The 22,373-nt window shown below is 48.6% G+C and overlaps 1 protein-coding gene across 1 annotated transcript in view; it reads left to right on the plus strand.

The window, feature by feature from the left end:
• Window positions 1-22,373, plus strand: part of LOC126260316 (odorant receptor Or1-like) — a 69,686-nt gene that overhangs the window by 21,552 nt on the left and 25,761 nt on the right. Inside the window, exon 3 of the mRNA XM_049957641.1 lies at window positions 14,900-14,999. Within this exon, the coding sequence (XP_049813598.1) occupies window positions 14,900-14,999 (100 nt within the window). The remainder of the gene's footprint in view (window positions 1-14,899; window positions 15,000-22,373) is intronic.

Consider the following 22,373-nt stretch of genomic DNA (forward strand, 5'->3'; position numbering starts at 1 on the left):
CGAAGGAAAGGTGCCTTTGGGCATGAAGGACAGGGAAAACCTTTCCGATTAGTCTGCTGAACCTGTCCTTTGGGCTCTCCCAGCTATTCATGCAATACGACTTTACTTTCTTTAATGATCAAAGTTTGTGTCATACGGAACAGTGCGTATGTCTTCAAGGGACGAAGCAAGGTTGACTTCACTGACGTTTTGAGGTAATAGTTGGTTTTTATTCAGGAGAAGACAACGTAGTGAAGGATTTATACCGATTAAATGGTGGAATGGTTTCCAATAGTTTGTAGAGCTTTGGGAAATCTGATGCTGAGTTTAGTATATCTATGCCGCAAACTCCCGTGGCTTCTTTGCCTGTAGAAGATTCCGTCGAGTTACTGTAGTTTTCAGTGACGTATTAGTGTCACGGTTGCGAACTTAGCGGGAGGGGGTGGGGGGTGGCGGGGTGGGGAGGGTGGAGCGTGAGCTGGTGAGTGTAAATCGGGCAGTTTGGTATATGTGATAAAATATCTTGAATGGAGGATGCAGTCACTGGTAGTATATCAATGGGATTCTACAATGTGATTGGACAACTTTTGATCTGGGTATGGGTGGAATACCAGGAGACATATCAGTTGGCTTGAGAAATAGTCACATATATACAGGGTGGTCCATTGATCTCACGAAATAAGCGTCAAAGGAAAAAACTGCAAAGAACGAAACTTGTCTAGCTTGAAGGGGGAAACCTGATGGCGCTATGGTTGGTCAGCTAGATGGCGCTGCCATAGGTCAAACGGATATAAACTGCGTTTTTAAAAATAGGAAACCCCATTTTTTATTACATATTCGTGTAATACGTAAAGAAATATGAATGTTTCTGTTGGACCACTTTTTTCGCTTTGTAATAGATGGCGCTGTAACAGTCACAAATATATGGCTCACAATTTTAGACGAACAGTTGGTAACAGGTAGGTTTTTTAAATTAAAATACAGAACGTAGGTACGTTTGAACATTTTATTTCGGTTGTTCCAATGTGATACATGGACCTTTGTGAACTTATCATTTCTGAGAACGCAAGCTGTTACAGCGTGATTACCTGTAAATACTACATTAATGCAATAAACGCTCAAAATAATGTGCGTCAGCGTCAATGCATTTGGCAATACGTGTAACGACATTCCTCTCAACAGCGAGTAGTTCGCCTTTCGTAATGTTCGCACATGCATTGACAATGCGCTGACGCATGTTGTCAGGCGTTGTCGGTGGATCACGATAGCAAATATCCTTCAACTTTCCCCACAGAAAGAAATTCGGAGGCGTCAGATCCGGTGAACGTGCAGGCCATGGTATGGTGCTTCCACGACCAATCCACCTGTCATGAAATATGCTATTCAATACCGCTTGAATCACACGCGAACTATGTGCCGGACATCCATCATGTTGAAAGTACATTGCCATTCTGTCATGCAGTGAAACATCTTGTAGTAACATCGGTAGAACATTACGTAGGAAATCAGCATACATTGCACCATTTAGATTGCCATCGATAAAATGGGGGCCAATTATCCTTCCTCCCATAATGCCGCACCATACATTAACCCGCCAATTTCGGTGATGTTCCACTTGTCGAAGCTATCGTGGATATTCCGTTGCCCAATAGTGCATATTATGCCGGTTTACGTTATCGCTGTTGGTGAATGGCGCTTCGTCGCTAAATAGAACGCGTGCAAAAAATCTGTCATCGTCCCGTAATTTCTCTTGTGCCCAGTGGCAGAACTGTGCACGACGTTCAAAGTCGTCGCCATGCAATTCCTGGTGCATAGAAATACGGTACGGGTGCAATCGATGTTGATGTAGCATTCTCAACACCGACGTTTTTGAGTTTCCCGATTCTCGCGCAATTTGTCTACTGCTGATGGGCGGATTAGCCGCGACAGCAGCTAAAACACCTACTTGGGCATCATCATTTGTTGCAGGTCGTGGTTGACGTTTCACATGTCGCTGAACACTTCCTGTTTCCTTAAATAACGTAATTATCCGGCGAACGGTCCGGACACTAGGATGATGTCGTCCAGGATACGGAGCGGCATACATAGCACACGCCCGTTGGGCATCTTGATCACAATAGCCATACATCAACACGATATCGACCTTTTCCGCAATTGGTAAACGGTCCATTTTAACATGGGTAATGTATCACAAAGCAAATACCGTCTGCACTGGCGGAATGTTACGTGATACCACGTACTTATACGTTTGTGACTATTACAGCGCCATCTATCACAAAGAGAAAAAAGTGGTACAACTAAAACATTCATATTTCTTTACGTACTACACGAATATGTAATAAAGAAATGGGGGTTCCTATTTTTTTAAAAAGCAGTTGATATCCGCTTGACCTATGGCAGCGCCATCTAGCGGACCAACCATATAGCGCCATCTGGTTTCCCCCTTCAAGCTAGACGATTTTCGTTCCTTGTAGTTTCTTAGTTTCATGCTTATTTCGTGAGATATTTAGCCCGGTCACTATCAATAGACCACCCTGTATAGGACGTCCATAATTAAATTACAGGTTCAAAACGGTGTAGAAAGAGAACCACTGCTCAAAATGATGTCAAATTTGAACAGTACATTAATGACAAAGGAGGAAATGTCATGGAATAAAAAAAAGTAACGAAAATTTGACCAATAGATTGCGCTGAAAAGCGTCAGAATACGCACACTAACAGACGCGCGACACACGGCTGTTTCTCAATTTGCGTCCGAAATCCCCAACATATCTGTCTCCATGGAGGATGGCGCCATTTTTACAAGAACCATGCCTGTGCGCAAGGAGCCCTGCAGAAGTTCCGGGCGCTCGGGGGTATGAAGAAAGGCATTGGTCCAATGTCTGATAAGGGTGTGGAGAAACTGACTGCAAAATTCGACAAGACAGGTTCTTTTGCCGTCCAGAGTGGAAAGAGGGAGGAAAGCAATTGATCCGACGTCTGTCGAAGACGTGGCCACAGCTTTGCAGGAGGGGTCGAACGGTGTGAAAATTTGAAGTGCACAAGGAATTGCCAGAACGATGGGCATGTCTGCTAACACGGTGCATAAAATCCTACGAAATACATGCATTGCTATCCATGCTAAATCACCCATATTTAATAGTTCCTTCCTGTTGACCTGACAGCACGACAAACATTCGATCTGGAATTTCTTGTTTGCATGGAAGTGGACAGTCAACGGCCATGGAACATTCTATGGGCAGACGAAGATCATATCCATCTCCAGCGACATGTCAAAATGCAGAACTGCAGAAAATGGGCAACGGAAAATGCGCATGCACAACAGCCGGTACCAATTCATTCTGCGAAGGTGACTGTGTGGTGTGGGTTGACAACTTCGTTTATTGTAGGGCCGTATTTTTCGTGGAGATTAAGCTTGTGGGTCCTGTTACCTGTACTGCCACTGGTAAATGCTATGAGAGTCTTTTGAGCACCAACGTCATTCCAGCCCTTCAACAGCGCGGATGTGTGGCTAGTATCATTGTTATGCAAGATGGCGCTCCTCCACACACTGCACAGCCAGTGTAGCTGCTGCTGCAGAGGCTTTTAGGATATGCTACACTACAGGTCATTAAAATTGCTACACCAAGAAGAACTGCAGATAATAAACGGGTATTCATTGGACAAATATATTATACTAGAACTGACATCTGATTACATTTTCACGCAATTTGGGTGCATACATCCTGAGAAATCAGTACCCAGAACAATCACCTCTGGCCGTAATAATGGCCTTGATACGCCTGGGCATTGAGTCAAACAGAGCTTGGATGGAGTGCACTGGTACAGCTGCGCATGCAGCTTCAACACCATACCACAGTACATCAAGAGTAGTGACTGGCGTATTGTGACGAGCCAGTTGCTCGGCCACCATTGACCAGACGTTTTCAATTGGTGAGAGATCTGGAGAATGTGCTGGCCAGGGCAGCAGTCGAACATTTTCTGTATCCAGAAAGGCCCGTACACGACCTGCAACATGCAGTCGTGCATTATCCTGCTGAAATGTAGGGTTTCGCAGGGATCGAATGAAGGGTAGAGTCACGGGTCGTAACACATCTGAAATGTAACGTCCACTGTTCAAAGTGCCGTCAATGCGAACACGAGGTGATCGAGACGTGTAACCAGTGGCACCCCATACCATCACGCCGGGTGATACGCCTGTATGGCGATGACGAATACACACTTCTAATGTGCGTTCACCGCGATGTCGCCAAACACGGATGCGACCATCATGATGCTGTAAACAGAATGACGTTTTGCCATTCGTGCATCCACGTTCGTCGTTGAGTACACCATCGCAGGCGCTCCTATCTGTGATACAGCGTCAAGGGTAACCGCAGCCATGGTCTCCGAGCTGTAGTCCATGCTGCTGCAAACGTCGTCGAACTGTTCGTGCAGATGGTTGTTGTGTTGCAAACGTCTCTATCTCTCGACTCAGGGGTAGAGACGTGGCTGCACGATCCGTTACAGTCATGCGGATAAGAAGCCTGTCATCTCGACTGCTTGTGATACGAGGCCGCTGGGAACCAGCACGGCGTTCCGTATTACCCTCCTGAACCACTGATTCCATATTCTGCTAACAGTCATTGGATCTCGACCAACGCGAGCAGCAATGTCGCGATACGATAAACCGCAATCGCGATAGGCTACAATCCGACCTTTATCAAAGTCGGAAACGTGATGGTACGCATTTCTCCTCGTTACACGAGGCATCACAACAATGTTTCACCAGGCAACGCCGGTCAGCTGCTGATTGTGTATGAGAAATCGGTTGGAAAGTTTCCTCATGTCAGCACGTTGTAGGTATCGCCACCGGCGCCAACCTGATGTGAATGCTCTGAAAAGCTAATCATTTGCATATCACAGCATCTTCTTCCTGTAGTGGACTGTTAAGGCAGCCAGTCCACAGTGAAGTAGCCGAAAGGGCACGCGTCAACTCACGCCGTCTGGCGTTAAGTCTGGAACAGGATTCGTAATGAATGTGATAAAGAAAAGAACGTAGCTACTAGAACACTTAACTTTTATATTGTCCTTTGGTATACAGCATTCTGGATTATACAAGTGAGACTCTATCTTGAGGTACATGCAACGTTACAAATGGTTAATGGCGCCTTGCTAGGTCGTAGCCATTAACTTAGCTGAAGGCTATTCTAACTGTCTCTCGGCAAATGAGAGAAAGGCTTAGTCAGTGTAGTCGCTAGCAACGTCGTCGTACAACTGGGACGAGTGCTAGTCCGTCTCTCGAGACCTGCCTTGTGGTGGCGCTCGGTCTGCGATCCTGACAGTGGCGACACGCGGGTCCGACATGTACTAATGGACCGCGGCCGATTTAAGCTACCACCTAGCAAGTGTGGTGTCTGGCGGTGACACCACATTCCTCCCCCGCAAATCGGCGAACGGTCGTGTGATAAGGCTTCCGCCCGCCGTGGGGAGGACCCCATGTTGACGTATGCGATGGGGTGGGGAGCCTAACAACAGGCGAGGCCGTGCCACCCGCACCCTGCCATTCGGTCCGAGGGGAGCTAGGAAACGCCTGAAAACCTAGTCCAGGGTGCACTTCAACATGCGGTGTATGCGCCCGTAATGAGACAGGAGGGGCCGAAGGGTCGACCTCCATTGCGTCGGGGGATCCGACGCGCGATGACGACATCTGGGCCGGAGCGGGCAAGAGTTCCATGGCGGAGGACAGCTGGTCACGGGAAGCGATCGGCGGCGCGGGACCCAGGGCGGAGCTTGGCGGCTGCAGCGACGCGTCCACTGCGGGCGGCGCCGGCGGCGGCTGCGGCGGCGGCGCGACGCCATGGGGCAAAATGGAAGGCATCGTCGGTAACACCTGGGGATGAGGCGAGCCAGTAGATGGGTCCCCAGGGCGCTGACCGGACGGCACCGTCGCTGAAAGCAGACGGGGAGCGGCAGAACCCGTGCGACGACAGAGGCGCAGCTGATTGAGATGCCGACGCACCTCACCAGAGGCCCCCAAAACCAAATACATCGCGCGGCCGAGGCAGCGAAGAATGCGCCCTGCGAGCCAACGCCGGGAACCGCGAAAGTTGCGATAGTAGACAACGTCGCCTGGAGCAAAAGCAGGAGTCTGCCGCTGCACAGGAACCGGATGCGGCGGATGCAGCAAAGACATCAAGGTTCGATGAGGACGACCATGGAGCAACTCAGCCGGCGAGCGACCATCGCGGGGCTGAGAGCGATACGAAGACAAAAAGAGCAATAACGCGTCCTCCCGAGAATGTGACTCTTTCAACTTCAACATCTGTGACTTGAAAGTCCGGACCAATCGTTCAGCGGCACCGTTTGACTGAGGCGAAAACGGCGCGGATGTCAGATGTTGAATACCATTGGCCTTGCAGAATGACTGAAATTCTGCGGACATGAATTGTGGGCCATTGTCGGAAACAATAGTCTGTGGAAGACCTTCAATGCAAAAAATAGCGGATAACGCTTTGATGGTGGCAGAGGACGTCGTGGAAGACATCCGGACAACAAAAGGAAAATTACTGAAAGAATCGACCACAACCAACCATCGAGCATTCCAGAATGGACCAGCAAAATCTATGTGCAAGCGTTGCCAAGGGGAAGTGGCTTTCGGCCATGCAAAGAATTTCCGCGGCGGTGCGGATTGCTGTTCGGCACATGCCATGCAAGAAGAGCACATATTCGTAATCGCAGCATCGATTCCGAACCAAGTACAGTGCTGACGAACAAGTTGTTTCGTGCACACTATACCCCAATGTCCTTGGTGAAGAATCCGTAAGACAGAGGACTGTAACGAACGTGGGACCACGACCCTGGACTGATCATTATCAGAACGCAACAACAAAACACCACGTCGTACAAAAAGTCTCTCCTTGTGAGCAAAAAATCGGCGAACCAACGGATCCTCGATCCGTGACTTCGACAAGGGCCATTGCATAGCAACAAAACGCAAAACAGTAGCAAGGACAGGGTCAGCAGCTGTGGCGGTAGCTACACGACGAAAATCAATCGGAAACGAGTCGACCACGTCATCGGTTTCCGAGTCAATGAACATGCAAGCAAGTTCGGAAGAATCGAATGTTTTATCCGCAGCAACAGGCAAACGGGACAACGCATCGGCGTTTCCGTGCTGAGCAGGGGACCGATACAAGATATCGTAACGGTTGGCGACGGCATAACGCAATGCGTGGGGAACATTGCGCGCTCTGAAAAATTTCGGTTGCGCGTTTACTTTCAGTTCCACAAGTGCTGCATAGTTCTTAGCGCAACCAAGGCCCGGTGCAAAAATGTCTGCAAATTCTTCACATAGACTAGAAACACTGGCGGAAGGCACAGTCTGATTCACTGATAGGACCTGATTGACTATAGACAAGTTAAACAACCGAAATAAATCTAAACCAAACAAGTTCACTGCCGAAGAAGAACAAAGAACGTAAAAAGACACAAGTTTTGTTTGTCCCTTGTATGTTGCAAGAAGAGTGCACTGTCCTAACACAGGGATAGCTTGTCCGGAATAACTATTTAACTGAACACGTGCAGCACGCAACGGTGGTGCGCCCAGTTGTTTGTACGTGGCGTGATTGAGCAATGAAACTGCAGCTCCGGTATCGAGCTGGAATGGTATCACTTGTCCGGAAAAGTCCAAATCTACAAAAAGTTTATTGTCCTGCTGACGACAAGAGCGACTGTTTTGTGCAACGTGAACAGATACTGGTACAGAATCACGCGTGACGTGACGGGACTTCCGTCGACGTCGACGCACACCTTGTGTGGGACGAACACAGTCACTGTCAGCGAGAGGAACACTGGGCGGAGTGGTATTAACTACATGAACGTCCATGGGCGAAGGTTCCCGAGCCCGTGTAGTCTTGGTTCGATTCCGGTGCGAAGCAAAGGGCCTGGAATGGTTGTGAGTGTCCGATCTAAGCTTTTTCTGGCAAACACTTTGAACATGTCCTTTCTTATTACAGAAAAAGCAAATAGCTTGGCGTGATGGGCAATTCTCACGCGAATGTCGAGTTGCACACCGCGGGCATGATTTTAGAACTGCATTGGCATGCTTACGCGGCACACGTGTTTGCGAGCTAGGCTGTAGCTGCGCGGACGTGCGCGAGGGCAGGTTAGCGTTCCGTGCAGCGGGCCCGGCGGGCCGGTTAATGTGACACACTGCTGGCGAAGTTTCAAATGATTCCTGAGCAAAGTCAAGTGTGTCTTGCCTATCCAATATGTCTATCACTTGTTGCAGGGAGGGATTGACTAGTTTCAAAATCTGTTCCCGTATGCGAACATCAGAAACGTTCTGTGCTATTGCATCACGCACCATAGTATCTGAATAAGGGAGTCCACAGTCACATTCAAATGCACACTCCCTAGTAAGTCCTTGCAATGTTGCAACCCACTCCCTATTAGTCTGACCGGCCGTACGTTTTGTACGAAAGAACGCATACCTTTTTGCAACGACATTGACTGTTTCCTTGAAATAGGCATCTAATGCAGACAAAATTTCTTCGTATGACAGAGTTGCTACGTCGCGCCGGGGAAACAATTTCACTATCACATGGTAGGTGGACACACCTACACACGAAAGCAAAAACGGCTGCCGCTCATTACCTTGAATTCCGTAGGCGGCGAGATGAAATCCAAATTGTCGGGACCATTCCGGCCACGTCTCGTTGGCCGCCTCGTAGGGCCTAAATTGAGGTGCAACAGCATGGTGTGGCTGCGGTAGCGATGAAGCGGCGGCGGCCGCATCGTGTTGCAGCGCACGTTGACCCTGGACGAGCTATCCAAGGGCATCCAATAACGCCTGCGTCTGCTGATTCTGCAAGCGATAAAATTCGGACAGTACATCTGGAGAATGTGGCGAAGCCATGACACAAGCAAATTAATACAAGACGAGCGCTAAAGTCCCTTTTGAGACTCGTCGCCAATGTAGTGGACTGTTAAGGCAGCCAGTCCACAGTGAAGTAGCCGAAAGGGCACGCGTCAACTCACGCCGTCTGGCGTTAAGTCTGGAACAGGATTCGTAATGAATGTGATAAAGAAAAGAACGTAGCTACTAGAACACTTAACTTTTATATTGTCCTTTGGTATACAGCATTCTGGATTATACAAGTGAGACTCTGTCTTGAGGTACATGCAACGTTACAAATGGTTAATGGCGCCTTGCTAGGTCGTAGCCATTAACTTAGCTGAAGGCTATTCTAACTGTCTCTCGGCAAATGAGAGAAAGGCGTAGTCAGTGTAGTCGCTAGCAACGTCGTCGTACAACTGGGGCGAGTGCTAGTCCGTCTCTCGAGACCTGCCTTGTGGTGGCGCTCGGTCTGCGATCCTGACAGTGGCGACACGCGGGTCCGACATGTACTAATGGACCGCGGCCGATTTAAGCTACCACCGAGCAAGTGTGGTGTCTGGCGGTGACACCACACTTCCTGTCGGTTAAATTTCGCGTCTGTAGAACGTCATCTTCGTAGTGTAGCAATTTTAATGGCCAGTAATGTAGAATTGTCAGCCGTCATTTCTCTACAGCCAGGCCGTCCAGAGCACCTGATCTTAATCTGTGTGACTTCTGGCTGTGGGGTTAACTGAACGATGTTGTGTTCAGTGATCAAATTACGATCGTACCGTTTTGAATGTGAGCCCCAAGACGCTCTGATATCTTATGGAACATGCTGTTTCTCATTGCAACTTGTGGCAGAAAGCGGTGGACAGCATATTGAACATATCTTCCGCCAGTCTCACGAGAATTAGAAACCGATGTCTTTTTGCTTTTTATGCGGTTTCCGGCCTCAGGGCAATTAAAAACAGATTTTTCTAATTCGAAGTGGTACCACATCGCCTTGGTGGAATGGATCACCTGATTAACAGTGCCACTACTACTGACTGCCCAACTTGTGCAGTCATGCATATTGAACAGTATAGTATAATGTGCAGCTCTATTCACAGCCGTCTCATTGTGATTCATCTGTCAATTTGCAGCAGACTCCATCTACGTTACAGCGACATCTATTGGTAAAATTTTCGTTAATTTTTTCCATGGCGTTTCCTCCTGTTGTTCAAATCTGATATCCTTCTGAGCATTGATTCTCTTTCTACAAGGTTTGGAAATCATAACTTTAATTATGGCCACCATGTACACTATGTTATCAAAAGTATCCCGACACCCTCAAAAACACACGCTGTTCATATTAGGTGGATTGTGCTGCCACCTAATGCCAGGCACGCCATATCAGCGACCTCAGTAGTCATTAGACATCGTGGGACGCTCCGCGGAACTCACGGACTTCGAACGTGGTCAGGTGATTGGGTGTCACTTGTGTCATTGTACGTGAGATTTCCACACTCCTAAACATTCCTATGTCCACTGTCTTCGGTGTGAGTGAAGTGGATCGTGAAGGGACACGTACAGCACAAAAGCTTACAGGTCGACCTCGTCCGTTGACTTACAGAGACCACCGACAATTGAAGAGGGTCTAGGCCATCACGCAGGAATTCCAAATTGCATCAGGATCCACTGCAAGTACCATTACAGATAGGCGGGAGGTGAGAAAACTTGGACTTCATGGTCGAGCAGTTGCTCATAGGCCACACATCATGCCGGTAAATGCCAAAGACGCCTCGCTTGGTGTAAGAAGCGTAGACGTTGGACTATTGAACAGTGGGCATACGTTGTGTGGAGTGACGAATCACGGTACACAATGTGGCGATCCGATGTCAGGGTGTGGGTATGGCGAATACCCGGTGAACGTCATATGCCAGCGTGTGTAGGGCAACAATAAAATTCGGAGGCGGTGGTGTTATGGTGTGGTCGTGTTTTTCATGGAGGGGGCTTGCACCCCTTGTTTTGCGTCGCACTATCACAGCACAGGCCTACATTGATGTTTTAAGCACCTTATTGCTTCCCACTGTTGAAGAGCAATTCGGGGATGGCGGTTGCATCTTTCAACACTATTGAGCAGCTTTTCATAACGCACGGCCCGTGGCGGAGTAGTTACACGACAATAACATCCCTGTAATGGACTGGCCTGCACAGAGTCCTGACCTGAATCCTATAGAACACCTTTGGGATGGTTTGAAACGCCGAGCCGGCCAGAGTGGCCGAGCGGTTCTAGTCGCTATAGTCTGGAACCGCGCGACCGCTACAGTCGCAGTTTCGAATCCTGCCTCGGGCATGGATGTGTGTGATGTCCTTAGGTTAGTTAGGTTTAAGTAGTTATAAGTTCTAGGGGACTGATGACCACAGAAGTTAAGTCCCATAGTGCTCAGAGCCATTTGAACCATTTGAAACGCCGACTTCGTGCCAGGCCTCACCGACCGACATCGATACCTCTCCTCAGTGCAGCACTCCCTGAAGAATGGGCTGCCATTCCCCAAAAAACTTTCCAGCACCCGATTGAACGAATGCTTGCGAGAGTGAAAGCTGTCATCAAGGCTAAGGGTGGGCCAACACCATATTGAATTCCAGCATTACCGATGGAGGGCGCCACGAACTTGTAAGTCATTTTCAGCTAGGTGTCCATATACTTTTGATCACATAGTGTATATTAGTGGCATGGGGATTGAGGATATTACTCTTGGGCTTTTTTATTTTTGGATGCACGGAAATATGAGGAGGATGGGGAAATGATCGCCTCATATTGGATTGAGAGCGTATGCAGTGTTGCACCCAAGGAGGTTGGCTGATGGGAACAATGGTGGTGGGGTAGTTTTGTAGTGTCTAAGTAAGCGCAATGGTGTGAGTTCGGCAGGGGACCACCTATGTATACTGATCAGCCGGAATATTATGACCACCTTGCTAACAGCCATTATGTCCATCTTTGATATGGATAATGACGGCAACGTGTCGTGAAATGGAAGTAACGAGGCCTTGGTAGGTCACTGGAGGCAGTTGGCACCACATCTGCACACACAAGTCACCTAATTTCCATCAATTCTGGGGAGAGGGACGATGAATCTGACGCCACGGTCAATCACATCCCAGCTAATGTGTTGGATCAGGATCAGACCTCCCCGGTCAAAGGACCAGCACATCAATTGCGACTCGCTACTGTGTTCCTCGAATCACTCCATCATACTCCTGGTCTTGTGGTATGGCGCATTACCTTGCTGAAAAATGCCACTGCAACCAGTGTACGATACTCCTTGGCCATCATGATGCCTTGCACGAGCTCCACTGGACTCATGAATGCCCATGTGAATGTTCCAATAACATAATGGAGCTGCCACCATCTCGCCTTTGTCCAAAAGTGCAGGTGTCAAAGAGCTGTTCCTTTGGAAGATGACGCATTCGCACCCTCTCATCGGCTTGATGAAGAAGGTATCGGGATTCATCAAATCATGCAATGCTCTACCACTGCGGCAGTACCCTATGGTCACGTGCCCATTTTAGTCACAGCTATCCATGTCGTGATGTTAACATCACTTTGAGTATTCGGTGCACTGTGTGTTCGGACTCACTTGTATTCTGCCCAGCATTAAAGTCTGATGTTAGTTCCGCCACAGTTAGCCACCTGTCCAGTTTCACCAGTCTGCCCAGTGTACGACTTGTGACACCTGCAACGAGGGGTGGCCACCAAACCCCACGAAGTCTGGATGTGGTTTCACCTTGGTTTCGCCAAGTGTTGAAGACACTCACCAGAGCACTCCTCGACCACCCGACAAGTCGTGCAGTTTCCGAAATGCTCGTGTCGAGCCTCCAGGCCATCACAATCCTGCTCTCGGTCAAACTCAGACACATCGAGCGCCTTCTCCGTTTTACACATGGACAGCACTCTCACTGACACTAGGTGCAACGCACGTGTGTCTGACCAGCAGTCATTCCTGGCAATGTGACGCTGCTGTCGCTTGGACCGGTTTATATCGATAGTAGGTCGGTGCTCATAATGTTCTGCCTATCAGTGTATGTTAAGGTATGCTGCAGCAACATAGGTGGGCAAAGTCTGGTCAGTACATGTGAGTGAGTCTTGCCAGCACCATGCCTGTGTTTATTTGGTGCGACGACCTGCTGGCCATTCCCAAGTGGCTTGCTTACTGTGCTCTAAGCGTGCCGCCCTTGACATGCTGAGTTGATATGCATGCCAGGAAACCGCAAAGATGGATGTTACTAGAATGAGGTTGACACACATAAAAACAAATCGCCGGCCGGAGTGGCTGAGCTGTTCTAGGCGCTACAGTCTGGAACAGCGCGACCGCTACCGTCGCAGGTTCGAATCCTGCCTCGGGCATGGGTGTGTGTGATGTCCTTAGGTTAGTTAGGTTTAAGTAGTTCTAAGTTCTAGGGGGCTGATGACCTCAGAAGTTAAGTCCCATAGTGCTCAGAGCCATTTTTGAAAAACAAATCACGAGTTACTATGACAAACAGTTTACGAAAGGCAAGTGCTCAGTTGGATAGGAAGAAGAAAATCGTTGAGGGGAAAGGTTGGGTACACATCATTTTAAGGCAAAATACTGGACGAAAGGAGCAGAAGTAGAATAAATCGAAAATTTGAAAAAATCGTTAAAGAAGTGTGAAGATACAGAAAATGAACCTGAAGATGAAAAGAATATCTTAGCCTTTAGAGCTGATGACTGATAAACTTCGATGTATTGCATAGAATGATCCGGAGGAAGAAACGGGAGAAAAGGAACTGCCCACAAAACTCTTATTGAGCAACCCTAAAAAGCACCGAGCAACTACTGTTGCGTCCAGTCAGTATCACTTATCTTCATTTTCGCCTCTGGATATTGTGCTAATTAGTCGAGATCTGAAAGTAACAGTTTAAGAATTCGACAACATAAAGATAAAAATAGAAGGAAATACAAATAACCTACTGTTGTAGGCAAAGCAGGCGCAACAAATTATGTATTACTATTTAGGTTAAGGCAAAACAAGTAAAGCTACGGGGACCGCCTACAGATCGCCTAACTCCACCGTACTGTCGGATGGCGTACTCTCTCGAAGCTACCTGTCGTAGTGGGGTCATCTCCCGCCGCCAGTTAAGTCCTCATCTGACTCATACAGTCTCCGACTCTCCCCAGGGGAAAGAGACCACCGGAGTTGGTGGCCTGCCGTCGTTGTATGAGGTTTCGGAAGATGATCTCTGACCTGGATCTTCCTCATTCACACTGTGAGATAACTACAAGTATTCCAATGTCGTTTTTAAATAATTTGTGTTCCGGTATCATAGTTAAGAGTTTTGCTGGTGAAACTGAGGCAGATAGTGTACAAATACAAGACACATACTTGAAATAATAATTAATTAACTCGATCCCCGGTTTTGGAAGAAGAGAATCACCAAAAGAAAAATAGTAAGCTTATGAGTTTCGCGTAATTGTAGTATAACGTTTTCGGAACGAATGGGCAAAATAGCATACATTGTCATGGAAATTCTGCTTCAGACTGGAGAAAAAAAAAACAAAGACAGATATGACTGTCGTTGAAGAACGTCAGGCAATATTTTACCTCAACAACTGACTCGGAAGCTAGGCAGTAAGTGGAGAAATGTACGTGCAAATGAGGACTTGACATCTAGAAGTGAAGATAAAAAGTACCAATGCACTTTATTTTCACTGTTTGGTGAATGCTTTGATCGTCTTTTCTTGTTTATTACCGTGGTTTATAAGTTGCTTGTACAACAAAGTTAACAGCGCACACAAAAGCTCTGTCGCTCAGGAGATGGTGATCACTTCTATGAAATTCTATCATCCTGCATTTCTTGGCTGGTTTCCTGTAATTGGAGGCGCTATTGTAGTAAAAGTGCGGAGGTGGTACTTGTTCTCGTGACTTGACACTTAGCTTTTGCTGACGGACGATTTCATGCAAATCATGTTTTTCTAAAATAATATTCGCGTCTGCTTTGCAGTTGTGCCTGATGAAAGATCTAGATAGCGTACTATAAGGCTCTCAATGTTGCAGGCTGGTCCACCTGCTCGACGATGTGATGAGCCCCATAGCTATGACGCAGTTTGTGGTGGGCGCCGTCAACGCCTGTATGGTGCTCTTCCCAGCTACATACGTGAGTAAGGCGCACGTTTCAAGAAAATATAAATCTGTTCCGTGCCATCGTTCAGCTATAGCCATAGTACTAGAGCTATTCGTTACATTAAGGTCCGTTCGGTCGCGAAATGAAAGCCACAGTGAAAATCAAAAATGTTTTATTTGCAACAGTTAGCTACACCTTCCAGTTGCTTCCCTACAAAGTCGCCGCTCCGACATAGACATTTTCCACAACGTAGCACCAACTTTCCAAAACCCTCGTTGCGCAAGGTAGCCACCTGCGCTTTTCGCCAATTCTCTACGCTGGTCTACTGCTCGTTGTCTATCCCAAAACGTTTATGTGAGCTGACATGAAACTCAGAGGGAGCCAAATCCGTGTTGCATGGTGTATGATCAAACACTTGCCACCGAAAACGCTGCAGGAGCTTCAGTGCCCCTGCAGTGTCAAGAGTTGTCATGAAGAAAGGAATGCATTACAATTACGTTGTGTGAACTGCATGAAATCTCTCAGCAGGCACTCATACTTGGCGGGAGGGCATCTTTACGTGTTCACTGCGCACTCAGAAATGAAAAGAGCTACGTGACGTGATCTACGTCATACGAGGTGTGGCTAGAAAAAAACCGGACTAGTACTTGTGAAACAATAAAACGAATGCAATAAGGCTGAAAGTCGCGTGGCCTGTCACGTGACTCTCGCTCCGCCTACTGCTCGAGTTTCATCTGCCTCCTGCACTCAGTCTGCCCGTGGCGTCTGTTTTAAGTAGTTGACGTTTTGTCTGTGCGTCGGAAAATGTTGAGTCTACAGAAAGAACAGCGTGTTAACATCAAATTTTGTTTCAAACTAGGAAAATCTGCAAGTGAAACGTTTGTAATGTTACAACAAGTGTACGGCGATGATTGTTTATCGCGAACACAAGTGTTTGAGTGGTTTAAACGATTTAAAGATGGCCGCGAAGACACCAGTGATGACACTCGCACTGGCAGACCATTGTCAGCAAAAACTGATGCAAACATTGAAAAAATCGGTAAACTTGTTCGACAAGATCATAACACTTTCCTTGTCAACTCCTGTTAACTCAGACACTGCTCTGATTGTTAAACGGCGATCTTGTCGAACAAGTTTACCGATTTTTTCAATGTTTGCATCAGTTTTTGCTGACAATGGTCTGCCAGTGCGAGTGTCATCACTGGTGTCTTCGCGGCCATCTTTAAATCGTTTAAACCACTCAAACACTTGTGTTCGCGATAAACAATCATCGCCGTACACTTGTTGTAACATTACAAACGTTTCACTTGCAGATTTTCCTAGTTTGAAACAAAATTTGATGTTAACACGCTGATCTTTCTGTACACTCAACATTTTCCGACGCACAGACAAAACGTCAACTACTTAAAACAGACGCCACGGGCAGACTGAGTGCAGGAGGCAGATGAAACTCGAGCAGTAGGCGGAGCGAGAGTCACGTGACAGGCCACGCGACTTTGAGCCTTATTGCATTCGTTTTATTGTTTCACCAGTACTAGTCCGGTTTTTTTCTAGCCACACCTCGTACTCCAGACACTGACCAACATATCTGTGGAAACCTTCATCGGATTTTCAGTGTGATTTTCACATCGCGACCGATCGGACCGTAATAAACGAATACCCCAGATCAATAATAACTCACACTGTATTACATGTGTATTTAATCAAAATACGCCAAGCAAAAAAAAAAAAAAAACTCCACAGAGCACTTGTTGCTTGTTCGAAAGATGGCAAACATACACTACTGGCCATTAAAATTGCTACACCACCAAGATGACGTGCTACAGACGCGAAATTTAACCGACAGGAAGAAGATGCTGTGATATGCAGAGCATTCACGCAAGGCTGGCGCCGGTGGCGACACCTACTATTAGCTGACATGAGGAAACTTTCCAACCGATTTCTCATACACAAACAGCAGTTGACCCGCGTTGCCTGGTGAAACGTTATTGTTATGCCTCGTGCAAGGAGGAGAAATGCGTACCATCACGTTTCCGACTTTGATAAAGGTCGGATTGTAGCCTATCGCGATTGCGGTTTATTGTATCGCGACATTGCTGCTCGCGTTGGTCGAGATCCAATGACTGTTAGCAGAATATGGAATCTGTAGTGGACTGACAAGGCAGCCAGTCCACAGAGACGGGTAGCCGAAAGGGCACACGTACACACACGCCGACTGGCGCGAAGTCTGGAACAGGATACGTGATGAATGTGATAAAGAAAAGAACGTAGCTACTAGAAGACTTAACTTTTATATCGTCCTTTGATATGCAGCATTCTTGATGATACAAGTGAGACTCTTTAGATTCATGAAGTAACTAATGGCGCCTTGCTAGGTCGTAGCCATGGACTTGCTGAAGGCTATTCTAACTTCTCTCGGCAAATGAGAGAAAGGCTTCGTCAGTGTAGTCGCTAGCAACGTCGTCGTACAACTGGGGCGAGTGCTAGTACGTCTCTCGAGACCTGCCTTGTGGTGGCGCTCGGTCTGCGATCCTGACAGTGGCGACACGCGAGTCCGACATGTACTAATGGACCGCGGCCGATTTAAGCTACCACCTAGCAAGTGTGGTGTCTGGCGGTGACACCACATTCCTCCCCCGCAAATCGGCGGACGGCCGTGTGATAAGGCTTCCGCCCGCCGTGGGGAGGACCCCATGTTGACGTATGCGATGGGGTGGGGAGCCTAACAACAGGCGAGGCTGTGCCACCCGCACCCTGCCATTCGGTCCGAGGGGAGCTAGGAAACGCCTGAAAACCTAGTCCAGGGTGCACATCAACATGCGGTGTATGCGCCCGTAATGAGACAGGAGGGGCCGAAGGGTCGACCTCCATTGCGTCGGGGGATCCGACGCGCGATGACGACATCTGGGCCGGAGCGGGCAAGAGTTCCATGGCGGAGGACAGCTGGTCACGGGAAGCGATCGGCGGCGCGTGACCCAGGGAGGCGCTGGGCGGCTGCAGCGAAGCGTCCACTGCGGGCGGCACCGGCGGGAGAACAGGCGGCGGCGGCGGCGGCATGTCGCCACTAGGCAATAGGGAAGGCAGCGTCGGTAACACCTGAGGATGAGGCGAGCCAGTAGATGGGTCCCCAGGGCGCTGACCGGACGGCACCGTCGCTGAAAGCAGACGGGGAGCGGCAGAACACAGGCGACGACAGAGGCGCAGCTGATTGAGATGCCGACGCACCTCACCAGAGGCCCCCAAAACCAAATACATCGCGCGGCCGAGGCAGCGAAGAATGCGCCCTGCGAGCCAACGCCGTGAACCTCGATAGTTGCAATAGAAGACAACGTCGCCAGGAGCAAAAGCAGGAGTCTGCCGCTGCACAGGAACCTGATGCGGCGGATGCAGCAAAGACATCAAGGTTCGATGAGGACGACCATGGAGCAACTCAGCCGGCGAGCGACCATCGCGGGGCTGAGAGCGATACGAAGACAAAAAGAGCAATAACGCGTCCTCCCGAGAATGCGCTCTTTCAACTTCAACATCTGTGACTTGAAAGTCCGGACCAATCGTTCAGCGGCACCGTTTGACTGAGGCGAAAACGGCGCGGATGTCAGATGTTGAATACCATAGGCCTTGCAGAATGACTGAAAGTCTGCGGACATGAATTGTGGGCCATTGTCGGAAACAATAGTCTGCGGAAGACCTTCAATGCAAAAGATAGCAGACAACGCTTGGATTGTGGCAGAAGACGTCGTGGAAGACATCCAGACAACAAAAGGAAAATTACTGAAAGCATCGACCACAACCAACCATCGAGCATTCCAGAATGGACCAGCAAAATCGATGTGCAAGCGGTGCCAAGGGGAAGTGGCTTTCGGCCATGCAAAGAAGTTTCGCGGCGGCGCGGATTGTTGTTCGGCACACTCCATGCAAGAAGAGCACATATTCGTAATCGCAGCATCGATTCCGAACCAAGTACAGTGCTGACGAGCAAGTTGTTTCGTACGCACTATACCCCAATGTCCTTGGTGGAGAAGCTTTAAGACAGAGAACTGTAACGAACGTGGGACCACGACCCCAGACTGATCATTATCAGAACGCAACAACAAAACACCGCGTCGTACAAAAAGTCTCTCCTTGTGAGCAAAAAATCGGCGAACCAACGGATCCGTGATCCGCGACTTTGACAAGGGCCATTGCGTAGCAACAAAACGCAAAACAGCAGCAAGGACAGGGTCAGCTGCTGTGGCTGCAGCTACACGACGAAAAACAATCGGAAACGATTCGACCACATCATCGGTTTCCGCATCAATGAACATGCAAGCAAGTTCGGAAGAATCGAATGCTTTATCCTGAGCAACAGGCAAACGGGACAACACAGCAGCGTTGCCGTGCTGAGCAGTGGACCAAGACAAGACATCGTAGCGGTTGGCGACCTCAGCACGCAATGCGTGGGGAACATTGCGCGCTCTTAAAAATTGCGGTTGCGCATTGACTTTCAGTTCCAAATGTGCTTCATAGTTCTTAGCGCAACCAAGGCCCGGTGCAAAAATGTCTGCAAATGCGTCACACAGACGAGAAACACTGTCTGAAGGCACAGTCTCATTCACTGATAGGACCTGATTTACTATAGACAAGTTAAACAACTGAAATAAATCTAAACCAAACAAGTTCACTGCCGAAGAAGAACGAAGAACGTAAAAAGACACAAGTTTTGTTTGTCCCTTGTATGTTGCAAGAAGAGTGCACTGTCCTAATACGGGGATAGCTTGTCCGGAATAACTCGTGAGCTGAACATTTGCTGCACGCAATGGAGGTGCGCCCAGTTGTTTGTACGTGGCGTGATTGAGCAATGAAACTGCAGCTCCGGTATCGAGCTGGAACGGTATCACTTGTCCGGCAAAGTCCAAATCTACAAAAAGTTTATTGTCCTGCTGACGACAAGAGCGACTGTTTTGTGCAACGTGAACGGATACAGGTACAGAAGCACTTGCGACTTTACGGGATTTCTGACGACGTCGACGCACACTTTTTGTGGGACGAACACAGTCACTGTTGGCGAGAGGAACACTGGGCGGAGTGGCATGAACGACATGAATGTCCATGGGCAAAGGTTCACGAGCCTGAGTGTCCTTGGTTCGATTCCGGCGCGAAGCAAAGGGCCTGGAATGGTTGTGATTGTCTGATCTGAGCTTTTCCTGGCAAACACTTTGAACATGTCCTTTCTTATGACAGTAAAAGCAAATAGTTTGTCGTGACGGGCAGTTCTCACGCGAATGTCTAGTTGCACACCGCGGGCATGATTTCATTGCATTTGCTTGCTTGCGCGGGACACGTGGCTGCGCGGACGTGCGCGAGGGCAGGTTAGCGTTCCGTGCAGCGCGCCCGGCAGGACGGGTAATGTGACACACAGCTGGCGAAGTTTCAAATGAGTCCTGAGCAAAGTCAAGTGTGTCTTGCCTATCTAATATGTCTATCACTTGTTGAAGGGAGGGATTAACTAGTTTCAAAATCTGTTCCCGTATGCGTACATCAGAAACGTTCTGTGCTATTGCATCACGCACCATAGTATCTGAATAAGGGAGGCCACAGTCACATTCAAATGTACACTCCCTAGTAAGTCCTTGCAAAGTTGCAACCCACTCCCTATTAGTCTGACCGGCCGTACGTTTTGTACGAAAGAACGCATACCTTTTTGCAACGACATTTACTGTTTCTTTGAAATAGGCATCTAAAGCAGACAAAATTTCGTCGTATGACAGAGTTGCTACGTCGCGCCGGGGAAACAATTTCACCTTTTTGCAACGACATTTACTGTTTCTTTGAAATAGGCATCTAAAGCAGACAAAATTTCGTCATATGACAGAGTTGCTACGTCGCGCCGGGGAAACAATTTCACTATCACACGGTAGGTGGACACACCTACACACGAAAGCAAAAACGGCTGCCGCTCATTACCTTGAATTCTGTAGGCGGCGAGATGAAATCCAAATTGTCGCGACCATTCCGTCCACGTTTCTTGGGTTGAATCAAAATTACGGAAGGACGGTACAACTGCGTTTTGTGGCTGCGGTAGCGATGAAGCGGCGGCGGCCGCATCGGGGTGCAGTGCACGTTGACCCTGGACGAGCTGTCCAAGGGCATCCAATAAGGCCTGCGTCTGCTGATTCTGCAAGCGATAAAATTCGGACAGTACATCTGGAGAATGTGGCGAAGCCATGACACAAGCAAATTAGTGCAATACGAACGCTAAAGTCCCTTTTTAGACTCGTCGCCAATGTGGTGGACTGACAAGGCAGCCAGTCCACAGAGACGGGTAGCCGAAAGGGCACACGTACACACACGCCGACTGGCGCGAAGTCTGGAACAGGATACGTGATGAATGTGATAAAGAAAAGAACGTAGCTACTAGAACACTTAACTTTTATATCGTCCTTTGGTATACAGCATTCTTGATGACTCTTTAGATTCATGAAGTAACTAATGGCGCCTTGCTAGGTCGTAGCCATGGACTTGCTGAAGGCTATTCTAACTGTCTCTCGGCAAATGAGAGAAAGGCTTCGTCAGTGTAGTCGCTAGCAACGTCGTCGTACAACTGGGGCGAGTGCTAGTACGTCTCTCGAGACCTGCCTTGTGGTGGCGCTCGGTCTGCGGTCCTGACAGTGGCGACACGCGGGTCCGACATGTACTAATGGACCGCGGCCGATTTAAGCTACCACCTAGCAAGTGTGGTGTCTGGCGGTGACACCACAGAATCAGTGCGTTCAGGAGGGTAATACGGAACGCCGTGCTGGATCCCAACGGCCTCGTATCGCTAGCAGTTGAGATGACAGGCTTCTTATCCGCATGGCTATAACGGATCGTGCAGCCACGTCTCGATCCCTGAGTCTACTGATGGGGACGTTTGCAACACAACAACCATCTGCACAAACAGTTCGACGACGTTTGCAGCAGCATGGACTATCAGCTTGGAGTTACTTTTGACGCTGCATGACAGACAGGAGCGGCTGCGATGGTGTACTCAACGACCAACCTGTGTGCACGAATGGCAAAACGTCACTTTTTCGGATGAGTCCAGGTTCTGTTTACAGCATCATGGTGGTCGCATCCGTGTTTGGCGACATCGCGGTGAACGCACTTTGGAAGCGTGTATTCGTCACCGCCATACTGGCGTATCAGCCGGCGTGATGGTATGGGGTGCCAATGGTTACACGTCTCAGTCACCTCTTGCTGGCATTGACGGCACTTTCAACAGTGGACGTTACATTTCAGATCTGTTACGACCCGTGGCTCTACCCTTCATTCTATCCCTACGAAACCCTACATTTCAGCAGGATAATGCACGACCGCATGTTGCAGGTCCTGTACGGGCCTTTCTGGATACAGAAAATGTTCGACTGCTGCCCTGGCTAGCACATTCTC

The sequence above is a fragment of the Schistocerca nitens genome, chromosome 5 (genome assembly GCF_023898315.1).
Source record: "Schistocerca nitens isolate TAMUIC-IGC-003100 chromosome 5, iqSchNite1.1, whole genome shotgun sequence".
Lineage (NCBI taxonomy): Eukaryota > Metazoa > Arthropoda > Insecta > Orthoptera > Acrididae > Schistocerca > Schistocerca nitens.